The sequence below is a fragment of the Sinohyriopsis cumingii genome, chromosome 9 (genome assembly GCF_028554795.1).
Source record: "Sinohyriopsis cumingii isolate HCF-2022 chromosome 9, ASM2855479v2, whole genome shotgun sequence".
In the NCBI taxonomy this organism is placed as follows: Eukaryota; Metazoa; Mollusca; class Bivalvia; order Unionida; family Unionidae; genus Sinohyriopsis; species Sinohyriopsis cumingii.
The window spans coordinates 21,229,433-21,249,353 of NC_142969.1; the positions used below are offsets into that span (position 1 = coordinate 21,229,433).

At 34.5% G+C, this 19,921-nt stretch overlaps 1 protein-coding gene across 8 annotated transcripts in view; it reads left to right on the forward strand.

Annotated features, from left to right (window-relative positions):
* The window catches only part of LOC149791364 (cytoplasmic dynein 1 intermediate chain 1-like), a 96,445-nt gene that overhangs the window by 49,874 nt on the left and 26,650 nt on the right, over positions 1–19,921 (forward strand). For 7 of the 8 annotated variants that reach the window (XM_089969920.1, XM_089969913.1, XM_089969919.1 and 4 more), the window contains 2 exons: positions 5,556–5,712; positions 16,891–16,990. In XM_089969920.1, coding sequence (XP_089826046.1) covers positions 5,556–5,712; positions 16,891–16,990 — 257 coding nt within the window. Of the gene's footprint in view, positions 1–3,647; positions 3,681–5,555; positions 5,713–16,890; positions 16,991–19,921 lie in introns of all 8 variants that reach the window. The other variant, XM_089969915.1, reaches the window with a different exon arrangement.

Genomic DNA, 19,921 nt, shown 5'->3' on the forward strand with positions numbered 1-19,921 from the left:
GAGTTATTGCCCATTTTGATTTACAGTTGAATGCAATGATAGTGAAACACTCCACCATGCTATTTTCTTTAGCAGGTTCTCGTTGTCCTAGATCCACTGTGCCAAAATTTAGGGAGACAAGGATAAAAAGTTTTGACAGAGCTTCTCCTCTCAACAGCTTTCCCACAGAAAATGACATTATGCTATGGACATCCTTTTCTGATATCCTGGACTGAGAAATTCTTAAACATTGTACCATGGAATGGGAGGGACTCAACACTTTGCCATACAATGCTCAAGACTCTACCCCAATTACCCTTGGGTCTTGAAATCATTTCAGAGGACATCTAGATCATGTTCGGCTATGCTTCCCCACTGTCAAAGGGCTACTTTTGCTATGCGCATCTGTACAGGTCCATACATAGTTAATGTTCTGCAGCAGGAAAGAAAAAAACTCATTATACAAGAAAGGGCAGCACAGATTGAATTACATCAAAATTCAACCAGAATATTACCCCGGACTTTCTCACGTCCCTCAGCAAGCTATAGCCTGTCATAGATCTTTACTCTCTTAACCAGCATATTCAAGGGTCTGAAAAATTCAGAATGGAGATTAGTTCTCAACATTATTCAGGATGCAGATTTTGCAGCCAGCCAAAACATGCAAGATGCTTACTTTCATATTCTTGCTCATGGGTTTTCCCAAAAATGTTTAAGGTTTTTGTAGAGGTAAACCATGTGCCAGTTCAGGACACTTATTTTGAGTCAGAATCTGCGTCCCTGAAAATCATGGACTGAACCTGAGTCCCTGAGAATTCATAGACTGAATCTGAGTCACTGAGAATTATGGGCTCAGTATGAGTCCTTTGGTTGACTGAGTCACGTAAGTCTTCATACTAATTTAAGCATAAAACTACCTGGACCGCATTTAGCATAAGCATCAAGTGAGCAGTCTTTTGTACCAAGGCATAAAATTGCTTGTTTTGCTCCTGCTTCATCTTGAATATCTTGCCAAGAAGGACAAATCTGATCTGATCCTGTCCCAGAGTTTCATTCACTTGTTGAAGGAGTAAGCCAGGTTTTTCTTTTGCAGGCACTTGCCTTCACAGTTATCTCTGCAGTCTTTTGTTTGCTTAGAGAGTCAAATTTAAATCTGGCAGTTTCTTGGATGTTCTGAATGTGTCCTTGAACCAAATGATGAAACCTTTGGACTACATGAAGTCACATTTCAGAAAATTGGAGAATCTCTCTTGTCTTGCAGCATGCATTCTGTTGCTTGATCAGCCATTGAAAATCATAATCTATGAGGATACCAGAACATGAGGTAGGGGTACCCATCTCTTGCTTTTCTTCAAGAATTAAGCCTGATTTGGCATGTTCTGGAGCTCTGAAGATAATGTTCATAGTGAATGCCTTTAGATTATAGTAATATTATCTGGAAGGGGCATTCTCATTCTGTTTGGCAACTGGACTGTCATTTACATCAGAAGGCAAAGCAAAAACAATTCACCATATCTCTGTCTTCTCATTTATGATTTTCTTACGTTGTGTCAACATTGACAAATGCATATCCACATTCAAGTCAGCTATAATCTAGCAGTCTCAGTGTCCTAGTGATCTTGCTGTTCTGCCAGAATCAGATGATCCATATGGAATTGTCCATTCAGTTGAATCTCTATCTGCTGGGGTTTTCTGTTTGTAAACCTATATATGACCAGGTGGAATGCCCAGCTTCCAACTGTCATCTAACCAGTCCTAGATCTGAAAGCCAGTTCAGTTATACCCTTTTCCTGAAGAATGAACTTGCCCTGCCTCTGATTCCTAGAGTGTTGCTAAAAGTGAGAAAGTCCAATTGCCAACTAATCCTTATTGCTCCTGTCAAGTAGGAAAAATCATAGATCATTGATCTTAATCCAGAGTGGATATTCCCATGAAAATCCTGCCTTCTATTCTCCTGATGTAACAACCGTACATGCAGGTTTTTCTTCCAAACCTAGCAATAGTGAACATATATTCCTGGTTGGGAGCCCCGATTGGCTGAGTGGTCTAAAGTGCTCACTGTTAATGGATCACTGCCATCTCACCTCTGTCTGGATGGGTTCAAGTCTCGGGCTCAGCCAATGTGGGTATGTGAGAAAGCTTGCCAGTAGTTTCTCATTGGTCGGTGGTTCTTTCCAGGGTTTTTCCCAGGTTCTTCCTTTACCATTTATACTGGCTGCCATGTATAGCCTATCTTGTACTGAAAAATGGCATTAAACCCTACACCAACAACAACAACAACATTCCTGGTTCATATCAAAACAAGCTCTCAGAAGGAAAGAGTTCTCTGAAAATGTGTGGACAAAATTGCACATGCAAGAAGTCAAAACTTAGGTGAGCGGAGACATATCTCTCCCCAAAAGGAACCTCGTTATCACAGATAGCATACTTCCTTCTGTGGTTTTGGGCCCCAGGTGGCAGAGTGGTCTTAGGCACTCACTTTTACAGATCACTGCCATCTCACCTCTGTCTGCATGTGTTTGAGTCTTCTCTCTTGGCCAGTGTGAGTATGTGAAAAGGCTTGCATGTGGGTCAGTGGTTCTTCCCGGGGGTTTTCTGGGTTCTTCCTTCACAAGTTATACTGGCCACCATATGTAGCCAACCATGTGCTGAAAAATGGCATTAAACCTACAAAGCAAATAAAGGAGCTTCTGATTTTTAGATGGAAGTCATCACAATCAGGGCTGCCATACCACAATTTCAGACTTAGTTTGCCATCATGAAAGGGAAGACATAGTCTAGAACAGAAACTACTCAGCCTTTTAGCTAGTTTCAGCTTGTCTCGACTGAAAGCCTTGACCTGTTGTCTGAAATGGATTTTATCTTGGGTTCTGATGTAATTGATCAGGATGCCTGTCAAACCACTGTCTAGAGCCTAACTGAAACTTGTCATACAAGACCTGCTTCGTAGTCACTCTAACTACATCAGGCACTATATTTTAAGGAATTCCAATTTTTACCTTTATGTTTCATCTACCTTTTACAAAATTTCTTTACTTTTTGTCATTTAAGGTTTAGATTTAGGACTATATGATTACATTCTTTGTTCCGGCTTTATCTTCCTAATGTTTTTTTGCAATTTCTTTAGTTTTACATTTTTAGAACTTGGCTTTTCAATGGCAACATATAGCTAGTATTGTGCTGACATGCTGTTAAACCCTATATATGCATGTATACATACAACCCTTAAAGAACAAGCATATTCACTCCAGTAATATGTTAGAGATTGTATGATTTATCACCTGTGCTTCTGTCCAAGGGGGATCACTCTTGCCTGAGTTCTGTCTTGGCAATGAAAAGATGTGGTGACATCTTTGTTAGCTAGAGAGGGCTGTATTTAGGAGTGCTGGATTTGGGAGGTAGTGTATGATCTTCTAAGGTAATATTATCAGGTAAGTATTTTCAAAAATACTTATTTTTTCACCAATGTTTGGTTTCTCTAATCAAGTATATCTATTGAAGAGGAAGTAAGAACTGGAGTCTTCCGTTTTTGTGATATTTGGCTTTTCTTTATTTCATATAGGATGTAACCTTAACTCATCTGTTTCAGCCTTTATTGTTGTCCGTTACAAATTATAATGTACAATCTATCATTTTCATTACTAATTTATAAATTTATTTGTCCTTAGTTTTCCATAAGGATTCCTCAGATAGTCTACAAAGTAAGAGACCTTGATTGCTTGCAACCTTGCCCTTGACACTACAAGCATGTGCTATCAGAATCTTACCAGTTCGGCTTTCTTTATTGTAACATGGCAGAACTATGTTAGAATGAAAATTGTTGACACATAAACTCCTTGGCCTTGCAAGATGGTTTTATTAACGTAATCCTTCATCCTGTTATTGTATAAGGTCAGATATTCCCATTTTATACAGGGCAGTTACAGCCTTGTGCTACATCAGTAAAATTTCCATATTCTAATGTTTTTTTCTCACTTTTTATTATTCTTTTGGGTGCTTTGTGAATCTTTATTGGTCAGATAAATATTGGTCATAAATTTTATTGATTATTAGATGCAAAGATCTACATGCAGGTAATGATAAATGTTCTCAGTAAAAACAAAAGAATAAAAAACTAGATTAATTTGTATGAATTCTGATGTACAGAACTAAGTTTGAAACCTACCTGATAGTGCAGTTAACACAAAATAAGTGTTTTGTCCAAATCAGAGAACAATGAAAGAAAGATGTCCTCTATTTCAAATGCAAAGATGAGTTCAAAATATCAGAATTGTTATTTCAAAGCAGAGCGATAAATTTTCATTTTTTTTAAAAAATTCATTGACATTTTTCAACTGTAGCATGAATCAAAACCTTGTGTGCTCCATACAAATTCTTAAGTCAATTTCCTGCATCTTAATTTGACATATCTGTCATATACTTTATTGGTTCTAAAGATTTACCTATTGCCATATACTTTATTGGTTCTAAAGATTTACCTATTGCCATATACTTTATTGGTTCTAAAGATTTACCTACTTTGGGGCTGATATAATAAATAGTATGTCCTTTTCACATTTTTATGTAGTTTCTAATGCTTTCTAAAGTATTTGTTTGCATCTTAAGTCATCAGTATTACAGCTTTAATTGCTAGCAAATTTTATTGCATGAATTCTTAATTTTTAATGGAATATCTGTGAGAATATTTCTTAAGTTTGCTAAGTCTTGCAGAAAAATGCAAAAATTTCAATTCTTCTCTCTGCCTGTTTTTATAATGATGCTTATTCTAGGTAATATATTTTCATACATTTGGTTTTTGTATTAAAGTGAAATAAAAATGGATAAAGTGGGGTAATTAGAATGTTACATGAATTGAAATTTTGGTCAAAAACTGTATGTTTCTAGTACTAATGGGTGGTTTAATGAAGTTAAGACAGTCTATCATTAATTAGTCTAAATCAATACGGCCATAACAAATGATTTTATATTCTAATCAGATTGTTTGTATCCAGATATGCATTGCTGCTTTAAAACTAAATGAAATATATTTCTCAGATTAGCTTTATTATAATCTACCATGTCAAATGACCTTTGACATTATTTTGAAAATGTTCACATGCCACTTTATGAAGTTTAAAAGCTGTTACTCTGTCACAAATGGCTTTTTAAAGACATCAGACAAAACTGACAGTTGAATTTAGAAATTTAACTATACTGACCTTTATTAAATTATTTATGTTCATTTTTTTTTTCTTCTATTGTCAAATTAATAGCAGTGTGATAAGAGGTAAGAATTACACCATTTAGCTGTAGATTGATAATATCAAGTTTTGGTGAAGTGAGAGACATAATTATTCTTAGACTATTTTATTTAAGGAATCATTATAATTGCTTGAATTTACTTCATAAATTTTGTTATTTGATTAAGTTTTATGTGACTTGTGTTAACATATAAATTGACCAAGGCATCACTCTTGAGCCACTTTTGACTTGGATGTATTTCAGTCCTGCCTTTCTATATGGCAGTAGTGTCCATTCTTTGTTGCCAAATACATTTTGCATAAATAATGACAGTAATGAACTGGTTTTTTTTTCAGTCCGTGAGCTAAGTGAGGAGGAGAAAAAGCAGATATTGATGTCAGAGGATTTTCAGTCATTTTTCATGAATACCACACGACTTATGGAACGTGCCCTGGCAGAGGAGGTCGACATCTTTGAGAACATATTGTATAACTCTGGGGAGGGAAGGGATGAGTAAGTGAATTTATTTTTCATTACTGGATCTTTATAAATGTCTCATCTTTATATCATAATAATACTGTCATAAGAGAGTGGACATCTTTGAGAACATTACAGGTGGGCTCTGGGATGATGCAGATGAGTGAGTGCATTTTTTGTTCACTTTATCACATAGTCGGTACACATTAAATTTATTGTGTTGAGTTTAATTGCAATCTGTTAACCTATTATTTTATGTTGTTCTGATTGGTTCAGATGTGCCCATGAAATTCGTATGCAGAATTCTCTCTACTGCTTTGCTGTGATCATGGGAAAATTGTCCTTGCATCACCTTATGAGATGTTGTGTTTTTACTATAACTATCAACATTTTGGCATCCATTTTTTAAAAATCAATTTCCAAAAGAGAATTGGAATAAAGGTCACAGTTTACCCCATAGAGACTTGTATATGCTATGTATAGCCAATATTGCACTGAAAAATGGCATTAAACACCAAACAACAACAACTAAAACTATGGGCATAGGTCAGTTGATAGCAGATGTGGGGGGTGAGTGGATGGTATACCTGTAACACAAAATCCACCCAATATACAAGAGTGGTTTACTTGTTAGCTTATAGGAATAAATAAACTCATCTCTGTTCACAGAAGAATGTGAATATAAACCGGTCTCCCAACTGATAGAATGTTATTCAACCACAGCATATTTACAAGATAAATGATTTAATGTTGCTTCTTGTGTGATGCAATTCTGACTTTAAATCAAATTTGGCAATGGCTACAGTAGTTTACCTGTTTCAAATCAAATACTGAAAATATCTGGTCACAAATGCATTATAATAAATATGGAATTTCTGCATCCAGTAATCTTCCTTCACATGAAAATCCTACTTGAATATCTAATAAATGGAATGCTTAGTAGTGAAAATGACAAACTATAGCGGAAACATTGATCGTCTAATCCAACGAGACTTGTGACATCACATAAAAATTCCATTGGAAATTCTATGTTGGAAAAATATTCTGTTGGAGTCAAATGTTCTATTTAGTCAGAAGGAGAGATGCTCTCTGAAATTTAATTTGTAAAAATTTTGACTTTTAAATGTTAATGGTTATAGAACTGTGCAAAATATTCAACTACAGGGTTGGACTATTTTCTACATGCAACAAATGAATGTCAGAATGAAAGAAATTAGTTCTTCTTTCTCTCTAAACTATTTCCATTAAAATAAAACCTGTTATAAACAGAATCTCAAATTGGTAATGATTTAATATTGAATGTATGAAACCCATTGAAAGGGGCCCCTACTGGCCAAGTGGTCTAAAGCGCTCTCCATTACGGATCACTGCCATCTCACCTCTGTCTGCGTGGGTTCGAGTCTCGGATTCGGCCAGTGTGGGTATGTGAGAAAGCTTGCCAGTAGCTTCTTGTGGGTTGGTGGTTCTTCCTGGGGTTTTCCCGGGTTCTTCCTCCACATTAATACTGGCCACCATGCATAGCCTATCATGTGCTGAAAAAAGGCGTTAAACCCAACAACAACAACAACAACATGAAACCCATTGAATAATGTCCATCTTTTGCTTGCCAAGGCATGCGAAAACTGGACATTATTCAGCTTATTTCATGAATTCATTATTAAATCATTATCCATCTGAGATCAGCTATACACCACTGCCTCGATAACTCGCGCCCGGATAACTCACGATCCCGCTTATAACGCGGTGTCCGTCTTGCTCCCAATTTTTTCCAGAGAAAATATATCTAAAATATCTTTAAAATATGCTGAACATGAAAAAATTATGATAAAAATTGATAAATTAAACCTTGATACATTGCTCGATTTATCATCGAAAATGGTGATTAATGCCCATAAAAATATAATCCATATTTTGAAATTTGCAAGTTCTAAATAAGAATTAATTTCAGAGATCTCAAAAACGCTTAAATATGCATATTTGGACGTCAATTTTTGATCTGGGACGCAGAAAATCACTGAGGCAGGAGTCCTCCATACGCATGTAATATGTGCGTGGGAAAATTCAAAGATTTGCTCGTCCTGTTTCAGCCACCCGCTTTGTGGGAAAATGTGTTGATCAGTTAACTGTGCTGATATTTACAATGACAGAATTCAGTGACTGAAAGACTCTTTGATGTATATACATGTTGCCATTTTATAAGAGTACATAAAAAAAGAACATGATGCAATAGCTGGGCGGCTAGTTCAAAGGTTTTGACTGGCGGCCGGGTGAGAAAATGTACTGATATTTAGTGATTGAATTCAGAGGCAGAAAGACCCAGTTTTAAAATCCTAGCGAGACCTGTTTAAAGATATCATATATTATGTAAGTTTTTATGATAAATAGTTGTCAGTATACTGTGAATAAACAGTCTGGTGAAATAGCGATCAATGAAAACTTATGGTAAATGCTAACAGGTGGCAACAGAGAATTAAATAAACACCAGTTAAACGTCTTCCTGTGTGAAAGTCACGTTATAATCCTTTAATTCCGTTTCAGTGTAAACATTATATCACAACATATTCTGTTCATTGAAAACATGAAAAGAGTCAATCGACCGTCACATCAAAACCCGTGAGTACTTCTGTGAGAACCTAATTACATGCCGGCTTTGTTTTGATCAACAACTTGGGGAAGTGTTGCATTAAAAAATCGACTACAAGAGACCTGGGGTGCTGGATTAAGGGTCTTGGAGCTGCCTTTGACGTAAAGCAAAACAGTAACAGAGACAGCGACGATGATAGTGACTTCGAAGGTTTCAGTGAAACTGATGTCATTAATGCCGAGGCTGTTTGGGAGAAATTCGTACAGACTCATGGTCCTGAGATAGGCATTTCTCTTGATGATGTGGAGGAGTGGATTTGTGCTGACAGTGATTGCCCCACAGCCGAATACATGTCAGATGAAACAATAATTAATTCTATAACGAACAAATTTTCAGCAGAAGACGATTCTAACTGGAGTACCACAGGTGTTGAAAGTGATGCAGACACAGATGTTGCACCACCTCTCCCCTCTGCACAGGAAACAATCAAATATTTTGATATTGCCATAATGTGGCTGGAGACCCAAAATGTTGACTACGTAAAGCTCATGCAGTTGAGAAATCTGAGGGATTTTGCTCGGCGGGAGAGAAACCAAGAAGTAACACACAAAAAAAAAATAAACTGATTTTTTCAAAAAGTGAATTGATATTTGTAAAGCGTGGCACAAATGGCAAGTATTAAACTTGTTCTAATTTACATTGTTTTAAATTTGTAGACCAATTAAATATGTTAGTACTGATTAACCATTGTTTTTTTGTTTTCCATTTTACTTCTATTGCATTCAAGTCTATCTATCTATCTATTGTTCAGTCGACACTGTTTCTCGAAAAGAGTCGATCTTTTGTAGATAAAAAAAACATCTAATTTGGATCAAACAATAAAACTAGAATATATCCAATTCAGCATAAAAATTAGTGATGTAGTACACAATGTGTGAAGTGGTACACACGTTAAGCGAACGGAAACCACGTGAAATAATGTTTTCGATGATCGCCTCAATATACTGTAATTTATCCTGAAATTAATGTTGCCCTATGAGGAAATAATAAATAAAGTACACTGTTGTGAAGAGATATTTATTCACAGTTAATCTCAGCACGATTATAAAGTGAGTATTCAACACTATAATCTGCCTACCCGCCCCCCCATTTTTCCTTTATGTCGTCGATCACTTTATTGGTTTTGGGCTTATTTTACAGGTCCCTCGATAACTCGCACCTCACTTATAGTGCGGTCGATGTTTCTGGACCCCGATGTGCGTGAGTTATCGAGGGAGTGGTGTATATCATTATTGATTTCAAAGTTTATTGAATATTCTATTCTACATAAATTGTCAATTATTTCTGTTATCAAGGCCATCATTTAGTCTTAGAGAAATGCAGGAAATAAAATGGCCACTCAATTCTTCGAATGTCACTGTCTTGGTGGCTGCATGATAATTGGTGCTATTACTAAGGGGGAAAACACCAAGAAAACAAAGATATATGCAGAGAATGAGCTGCATTCTAAGGAATGCACAAATAGATTCTATTGCTTTTAACTGTGCAGAGTATGCACTCTAAAGGAAGAAGCTGTGAAGAAAACAGGCACAATAAGTAAACAGATTTAAAGACCATTACATCATATCTACAAGAGATTTCCTTTTCAATGGACAACTTTTAAATGTCAATATATCATGTCCCAGAAATGCTCCCAGGGGATGCGGTCACATGATTTGCACAAAGTTTGTAAGAAACTGCACACTTGGAAAGCATTGATATGCAAGAACTCCTGCAAGGTATATTCAAGTTTCACATGTGAAAATGTACTCTGCACAGTATATAATTTTGTGCAACCGTTCACCCTTAAAGTGCTTGTTGTAACATTAGTCAATCTGGTAGAAGTATTGTGGTGCTTGATGCACCGTGTATTTTTCTGCAGCTGTTTAAACATCTGGTTTCTTCAGCTTAACATGAACGGTTGTTGAAGTAAATTTGATTGGTACATTGGGCCCCATAACATGCATTCTGTCATAGTTTGAAACTTGCATTAAGGAAGTTTTACAAATACAAGGTTATAATATGGGCTGTCTAGAAGACCGAAAATGGCTTATTCCCTATGGGAATATTCATCGGTGAATACTGTTTCTAATAAAGGCAAGTTACTTTTGTTAGGCTAGGAAGTGTATCTTATTATTGTAGCTGGGAAAGTGTTAATGAACATACCAGTGAGTAATTTTGAACCTGAAAAGGGTGCTAAACATGACTCCTAAGTACATGCTGGATGGACAAAAAGAGACTGAGATGGCATGCTGAGCAAACCCTCATTAGAGCATTATTTCAAAATTAAATGTATAAAAGGCAGACAAACAAGCCAAATGTATAAAAGGCAGTCAGACAAGCTAGATGTATAAAAGGCAGACAAACAATCCCAATGTATAAAAGGCAAACATTCCAAATGTATCAAAGGCAGACAAACAAGCCCAATGTATAAAAGGCAGACAAACAAGCCAAATATATATAAGGCAGACAAACAAGCCAAATATATAAAATGCAGTCAGATAAGCCAAATGTAGAAAAGGCAGTCAGACAAACCAGATGTATAAAAGGCAGACAAACAATCCCAATGTATAAAAGGCAAACATTCCAAATGTATAAAAGGCAGACAAACAAGCCCAAATGTTTAAAAGGCAGACAAACAAGCCAACTGTATAAAAGGCAGTCAGACGAGCCAAATGTATCAAAGGCAGACAAACCAAACAAGCCAAATGTATAAAAGGCAGACAAACAAGCCAAATATATAAAACGCAGTCAGACGATCCAAATGTATAAAAGGCAGACAAACAATCCCAATGTATAAAAGGCAAACATTCCAAATGTATAAAAGGTAGACAAACAAGCCAAATGTATAAAAGGTAGACAAACAAGCCAACTGTATAAAAGGCAGTCAGACAAGCCATATGTATAAAAGGCAGACAAACCAAACAATCCCAATGTATAAAAGGCAAACATTCCAAATGTATAAAAGGCAGACAAACAAGCCAAATGTATAAAAGGCAGACAAACAAGCCAACTGTATAAAAGGCAGTCAGACAAGCCAGATGTATCAAAGGCAGACAAACCAAACAAGCCAAATGTATAAAAGGCAGACAAACAAGCCATGTGTATAAAAGGCATTCAGACAACCATATGTATAAAAGGCAGATGAACAAGCCAAATATACCGCCATGTCGGCCAATTCTGCACGTCGGGTAATTCTGCGCAACAATACGTCATTTCTGTAAACATTGTATCACGTGCTATTTTGGGTCAAAAATCCATTTTGTGTCCAGAAAGAACAATCATACATTAATTAAGAAAAGTGATATTCATAAAGTGAACAAAAATATCACACATTGAGACACGAAATGCACATAAAAATGTGATTTCTAAAAGGCATCGTGAAGACCCACTCAGTGACCTTCTTGAACCTGTATCCCAGAAAATTTGATTTACTATGCATCTTTTAGAATCATACAAATAAATACATTATATAAAAGATGGAAATGTGTACCTTAAAACAAAACTGTAATTTAATCCAAGTTTCCAATTTTGCAAGAAGTTGTCCCACAGGTACAAAATCATCTGCTACCCAACATCTCTACTTGCCGCTAGAACATAAATTATCAAGAAATTCTCAGCGTATAGTCTGTTTCTAAATTCTTTAGCAATTTTTCCCCATCAAAAAGACATAATCACATTACATTCTATTCATTGTTGTTTCTCTTCCATGTAATAGCTTATTTTTCATAAAATGTTGAACTTTACTAACTTTTTTACAAGATCGGTTTAGTTTGCTTAATATCTCTTGCCATTTATTGGCATTTTTACGTTGAATTTTGTAAAACTAGCTATAAACCTGACCTAATTACTCGACTGAACTGCTGACAGAAACAGTCCAAAGTAATATATTTCATTTCTGTAGCCCAATGGATAAACATTACATCTTTTCAAAGCTATGCGCAGAATAAGCCGACATATCGCGAGTCAGGAAAACAGGGGGTGGTATCCTCTGTCCAAAATTAATATTATTTTGAACAGAATATTCTGGTGACAATTGCATCTTTTCAAATGGTAAATATTGCTGTATTTTATTTTTGTCAATCGCTCGAATTCGGTACGTGTTTTGCTTCACTATTGGAAACGAAAACCTTAGGTGTGCAGAAATGCCTGACAGCAGTGTATAAAATGCAGTCAGACAAGCCAAATGTATAAAAGGCAGACAAAAACAATCCAAATTTATAAAAGGCATTAATGAATAAATAATTGCAATGCCAGTAGCTGGTAAAGGAAAGTAACATTTCCATTGGTCAGAATATTACCACATGATCAAAATGAATTGCGTTTATTTCTGTATGAACCGTAAGGAGAACTACTTTTCTAATAATACACACTTCTATAAATAGAGTCACGTGTACAGCATAAGATAAACACTGCCAGTGAAGGCAGACAGGAAGTAAGCATTAAAAGAAAGAACATTCTTACACGTTTTCTAAAATAAATAATTGAATAAATTTAATCTGAAAGACTAAAGCAACCAATATTATCTCATCTTTGATGAATAAAATATTTCTTTGTCAAAATTTATGTAAAATATATTATGATCCAGCAGGACAATCCCAAGTGCTATAAATAGCTACGTAATGGAAAACCCCAAACATGTATTACTATGCTCAATTAAGATTTCTGATTTTTAATAATGCACACAAAATAACATAACGAATAATTGAAATTTCAATTCTAAGAGTTTAACGTTGTTTTTTCCGAGTTTATCGTGGTATAAACTGTCAGTTGCCAACTCAGTTTACATAATGCCCTTTGGGCGTTATTTGCTGTGTGAGTCGGCAACTGACAGTTTATGCCACGATAAACTCGGAAAAAACGTTAAATTCTTAAATAAACACATAACATGCAAAATATGGCATTGAATTTGTGATAAATCAAAGTATAAGTGCAACTTCAAGTTTTAAGATAGCTTTAGTATTTGTCAGCAAATTTTATTTATTATGTTATCTTTTTATGTAAATATTATTTGGATATAGCTGTTAGTGCTGATGTTTTCACATCAATGGCAACTGTCTTTTTATGTCTGACTTGACAAGAAAAATGCCATGGCTTGTTAGGAGTGAAAAATTGTCAGTACAATGAAACTGATCCTGGATTATTAATGACAAATTATCAGTATAATAAATCTGATCTGGATTATTAATGACAAATTGTCAGTATAACGAATATGATCCTAGATTATTAATGACAGATTGTTAGTATATGTATAATGAATCTGATTGTGGATTATTAATGACAAATTGTCAGTATAATGAATCTGATTGTGGATTATTAATGACAAATTGTCAGTATAATGAATCTGATTGTGGATTATTAATGACAAATTGTCAGTATAATGAATCTGATTGTGGATTATTAATGACAAATTATCAGTATAATAAATCTGATCTGGATTATTAATGACAAATTGTCAGTATAATGAATATGATCCTAGATTATTAATAACACATTGTCAGCATAATGAATCTGATCCAGGATTATTAATGACAGATTGTCAGTATAATGAATCTGATCCAGGATTATTAATGACAAATTGTCAGTATAATGAATCTGATCCAGGATTATTAATGACAAATTGTCAGTATAATGAATCTGATTGTGGATTATTAATGACAAATTGTCAGTATAATGAATCTGATTGTGGATTATTAATGACAAATTATCAGTATAATAAATCTGATCTGGATTATTAATGACAAATTGTCAGTATAATGAATATGATCCTAGATTATTAATAACACATTGTCAGCATAATGAATCTGATCCAGGATTATTAATGACAGATTGTCAGTATAATGAATCTGATCCAGGATTATTAATGACAAATTGTCAGTATAATGAATCTGATCCAGGATTATTAATGACAAATTGTCAGTATAATGAATCTGATCCAGGATTATTAATGACAAATTGTCAGTATAATGAATCTGAACCAGGATTATTAAATGACAGATTGTCAGTATAATGAATCTGATCCAGGATTATTAACAACAAATTATCAGTATAATGAATCTGATCCAGAATTATTAATGACAAATTGTCAGTATAATGAATCTGATCCAGGATTATTAAAATCTGATTGTGGATTATTAATGACAAATTGTCAGTATAATGAATCTGATCCAGGATTGTTAATGACAAATTGTCAATATAATGAATCTGATCCAGGATTATTAATGACAAATTGTCAGTATAATGAATCAGATCCAGGATTATTAATGACAAATTGTCAGTATAATGAATCTGATTGTGGATTATTAATGACAAATTGTCAGTATAATGAATCTGATCCAGGATTATTAATGGCAATGGGATTTTGACCATAGAAATTTAGAAGCATATTGAAAATAATTAGTGTTCAGATCCATTCAATGACATGAAATGTGTTGAAACTTTTGTTCCATTTTCTTTTGTCATTCATTTTAAATATTGTTCATATTTAATCTGTCCCGTTTTTAGTTTTTTTAGTTTTTTTTAAATAAAATAAATACCATTTTCATTTCATTGGTAAAATTACCTGTTTCAGGGTCTGTAAAATATATAATTTAAAGCAAAAATATTAACATTTTTGAGAAATGGTATTTTCAATTTGCTGGTCAGATATGAACATATACAATTTAGAACATAAAATTAAGAGATATACTTTTCCATGATGTTAAAACTGTTCTGAGATCATTTTATATTTAATATATATGACACTTGTCTGGACATTATTTTACATGTAATACATACAGCACTTGTCTGGACATTATTTAACATGCAATACATATTACACTTGTCTGGACATTATTTTACATGTAATACATATTACACTTGTCTGAACATTATTTTACATGTAATATTACACTTGTCTGGAAATCATTTTACATGTAATACATATTACACTTGTCTGAACATTCTTTTACATGTAATACATATTACATTGTCTGGACGTTATTTTACGTGCAATACGTATTACACTTGTCTGGACATTATTTAACATGCAATACATATTACACTTGTCTGGACAATTTTTTACATGTAATATGTATTATATTTGTTTTCAATCATAAATAATTAATATTGTTAGTTATCACATAACAGTCATTCATATGGCCTGCAGACCAGTTGAAGCACTAGGTGTGAATTTTTACCTTTACTCCATGCGTTATTTCTGGTAAAGTGGTCAGCAGAAAGAAGCAAAATGGGTCACCCATGCAGTTTGCTCTATATAACATAAATACTTAAAATCTTATCAATTTTTTGCTTATGACCCCTCATTGCTAATGGCATAATGTCTGATATCTGTTACTAAGAATTCTTTTTATTTTAAACAATACTTTCTATATTTGGCTCATATGGTCTTTTGACGGCCAGTCAAGATATGTAAAGAAACATGACTCAAACTCTAATCCTGAGAGGAAATTATTAGCAGAAATGGTTACCTCCCTTAATATATTGACATCATCTATACAGCCCTTAAGACAATACACAACCACTTCAGTACAAAGTACTCATGAAAAGTAATTGCTTGAATATTTTCTAAAGATATTTTAAGGATTTTTAATCAGTCTTCTATTAAAGGAACAGGAGAAAAAAGACAAACCATTTTTAATTAAGGTTGCCTTTTTTGGAAAGATAATGGTATTTGTTTCTCATCATATAACAGGATTATCGTCATCTCACAAGTTGTTTATCCATATGATCTTGTTTAATACCTGAACCCTCCAAATCCTTTGGTATTCCTAATACTTCAGTTTCCATTGGTATTCCTAATACTTTGATTTTCATTGGGATTCCTAATACTTTAATTTTCATTGGGATTCCTAATGCTTTGATTTTCATTGGGATTCCTAATGCTTTGATTTTCATTGGGATTCCTAATACTTTGATTTTCATTGGGATTCCTAATGCTTTAATTTTCATTGGGATTCCTAATACTTTGATTTTCATTGGGATTGCTCATACTTTGATTTTCATTGGGATTCCTAATACTCTGATTTTCATTGGGATTCCTAATACTTTGATTTTCATTGGGATTCCTAATACTTCAGTTTCCATCGGTATTCCTAATATTTCCATTGGTATTCCTAATACTTTGATTTTCATTGGGATTCCTAATACTTTGATTTTCATTGGGATTCCTAATACTCTGATTTTCATTGGGATTCCTAATACTCTGATTTTCATTGGGATTCCTAATACTTTGATTTTCATTGGGATTCCTAATACTTCAGTTTCCATCGGTATTCCTAATATTTCCATTGGTATTCCTAATACTTTGATTTTCATTGGGATTCCTAATACTTTGATTTTCATTGGGATTCCTAATACTTTGATTTTCATTGGGATTCCTAATGCTTTGATTTTCATTGGGATTCCTAATACTTTGATTTTCATTGGGATTCCTAATACTTTGATTTTCATTGGGATTCCTAATGCTTTGCATGAAATTCTTATCACATACTTAAGTCTTCTGATTGCAGATCTTAAAGAAATATATATGCTGATCAGTACATGAAGCATTCAGTTACCAGAGAAGTCAATTATTGTTATTTCCTTTCTAGTGCTCTACTTGCTGGAGAGAGGTTGAAACTCAACCGAGTCTTTTTTGATGAGCGATGGTCAAAACATAGACTGGTAACCAGTCTAGACTGGTCCACTCAGGTAAGTCTCTAACATACTTTCATTTAGTAAGGTTAGCTTTAGGGTCTGTTAGTCTGGATGGCAAAGTTCAGTTCGGAGTCAGCTCAGCAAAAGTAATGCATGTAAATCTTGTTTCAAGAAGGGGATATCACTTCATGCACATAAGCACAAAATAACCCTAGATACATGGTTAAGTTACCTTTAATGTCATAAACCTGAATATGCTTTTAGGCTGATTTATTCAGCGGTATAGATGGACAAAAATGTGGTTTCTAAGGGCAAGTAATGTTTGATTGCTAAATTTGGGAAGAGCACTGTTTAGAAAAATTGGAGAATTCAATACTATACTAACTTAGTACATACATTTGGACAACATGTTGAAAATTCCCACAAAAAGGACTGGCTGTTCAGTAGTTTGTTCCACCCTACTTGTGCATAAGGCAATCCTTACTGAATGCAGTTTAGAATAACCCCAGACTATTAGCTTATTTACCCTAGTGCATAAAGTCATCCTTACTGAATGCAGTTTGAATAGCCCCAGACTATTAGCTTATTTACCCTAGTGCATAAAGTCATCCTTACTGAATGCAGTTTGGAATAGCCCCAGACTATTAGCTTATTTACCCTAATGCATAAAGTCATCCTTACTGAATGCAGTTTGGAATAGCCCCAGACTATTAGCTTATTTACCCTAGTGCATAAAGTCATCCTTACCGAATGCAGTTTGGAATAGCCCCTGACTATTAGATTATTTACCCTAATGTGTAAAGTCATCCTTACTGAATGCAGTTTGGAATAGCCCCAGACTATTAGCTTATTTACCCTAGTGCATAAAGTCATCCTTACTGAATGCAGTTTGGAATAGCCCCAGACTATTAGCTTATTTACCCTAATGCATAAAGTCATCCTTACTGAATGCAGTTTGGAATAGCCCCAGACTATTAGCTTATTTACCCTAGTGCATAAAGTCATCCTTACCGAATGCAGTTTGGAATAGCCCCTGACTATTATATTATTTACCCTAATGCGTAAAGTCATCCTTACTGAATGCAGTTTGGAATAGCCTCAGACTATTAGCTTATTTACCCTAGTGCATAAAGTCATCCTTACTGAATGCAGTTTGGAATAGCCCCTGACTATTAGATTATTTACCCTAATGCGTAAAGTCATCCTTACTGAATGCAGTTTGGAATAGCCTCAGACTATTAGCTTATTTACCCTAATGCATAAAGTCATCCTTACTGAATGCAGTTTGGAATAGCCCCTGACTATTAGATTATTTACCCTAATGCATAAAGCCATCCTTATTGAATACATTCCAGAATGGTATCAGCCTATTACCATATTTACTGTTTTGTGACACAGTTGGAAACAAGCAAACAGACCCAAAGTTTAATGCACAAGCAGATCAGGGTCGGTTTGTTTGAAATTATTTGTTAATTTCATTAATCCTTGGAGATTATTGTCATTTTCACCTGAAATGGTGGTAGGAAATGCATTTTTGGGTTTACTTCTGAATACATCCAAATACATCTTCCAAGGGATTTTTGTTACTCTGGATGCCTAGTTGTGTTAAAGACATTGTTTTGGATTGGTTATTTCGCTCACACATGTGAAGAAGGGTAAAAATTAGACATCCTGTTTTTTTTTGTTTTTTTTTTTTTGCTTGTTGGACCATTATTTTCATGTCCTGGCCATTCATTACTCCAAATCTTAAACTTATCATACTTTGTGCATTTCAGACCAATCTAAAATAATAAAAAATATCATGTTCTGACTACCGGCAATTTTTGTCTTAAAGAAAAACATGTCTCAAAAGTTATGTTTTTCCCCTGGTGTATCTTGTAATCTGAGTAGAAAGTCTTATTATTTGGTATCATTGTTGAGCTTCTTCTGTCAACTTTTCTGTAATAGCATCCAATTTTGTTTATCTTAAATGATGTTGATGGTACAGAACTTGGAATTAGGGTACAACCTTATGATGCATAAACATGGCACACTTGGTTAATGAGTTAAACAAAACTGGATGCTTTTGGTCTTTGTACTAAAAGTAACAGGACAAGAAGATTAGTGTCCGTCAGTTGTAAAACATACAAGGATTGGATGATCAGGGTCTATCACTTGTAAAACATAGAGGACTGGACAGTGACGATTTAAGTTATTCACTTCAAATCATGCGTTGAACAGACAGCATTCACCCAGATCATGCATGGTGAATACGGGTTTACACTGCTCACATTTGTATGTATGTTAAACGTCATATTTAGTCTTGTTCATTAAGATTTCTTGTGATGGCATGAGATTTCTGCCAGCATGATATAAAGTTTGTGAGACAGTCGACCTAGGCTGTGTTCTTGTGATGGCATGAGATTTCTGCCAGCATGATATAAAGTTTGTGAGACAGTTGACATAAGCAGTGTTCTTGCAATACTAAATCAGCCAGCTTTGTGAAATGATCAGCTGTTATGCAGGTCAGTGAGCAATATCAGGCCCACTTGCAAATCTTGATATCTGTTATCCATAGCAGTTGCTGCAGTCAAATTTTGTTCAGGAGAAAGCAGAAAGACATTCCTTTATATTTCATACATCATACAATCATTCAAGTCAGATTTCTGTTGTAAACTTAAAAGAATATCATGAAACTTTTGTACACAGATGCCACCATAGAAGCTGTTTCTCAATCAGCTAATGAAACTGCTACTGTTTAAGAAAAACATGACTTCGTCTTATCATTGCAATGATGTATTATTTGAATTACATTTCATCAGCCAATCAAATCACATTTCTAAAGCTTTGAAAGGGTTGAGTTTGGTGTTATTGGAAAGCATTTGTTTTTATGAACACCTAATTTGATAAAGAGATCATGAAGCCATATGTGAGGCCTTATTGAATGGGACTGCATGATATTCCATTGCATGCTAACAGAACCCATCATAGTATCCTGTGCAAGCT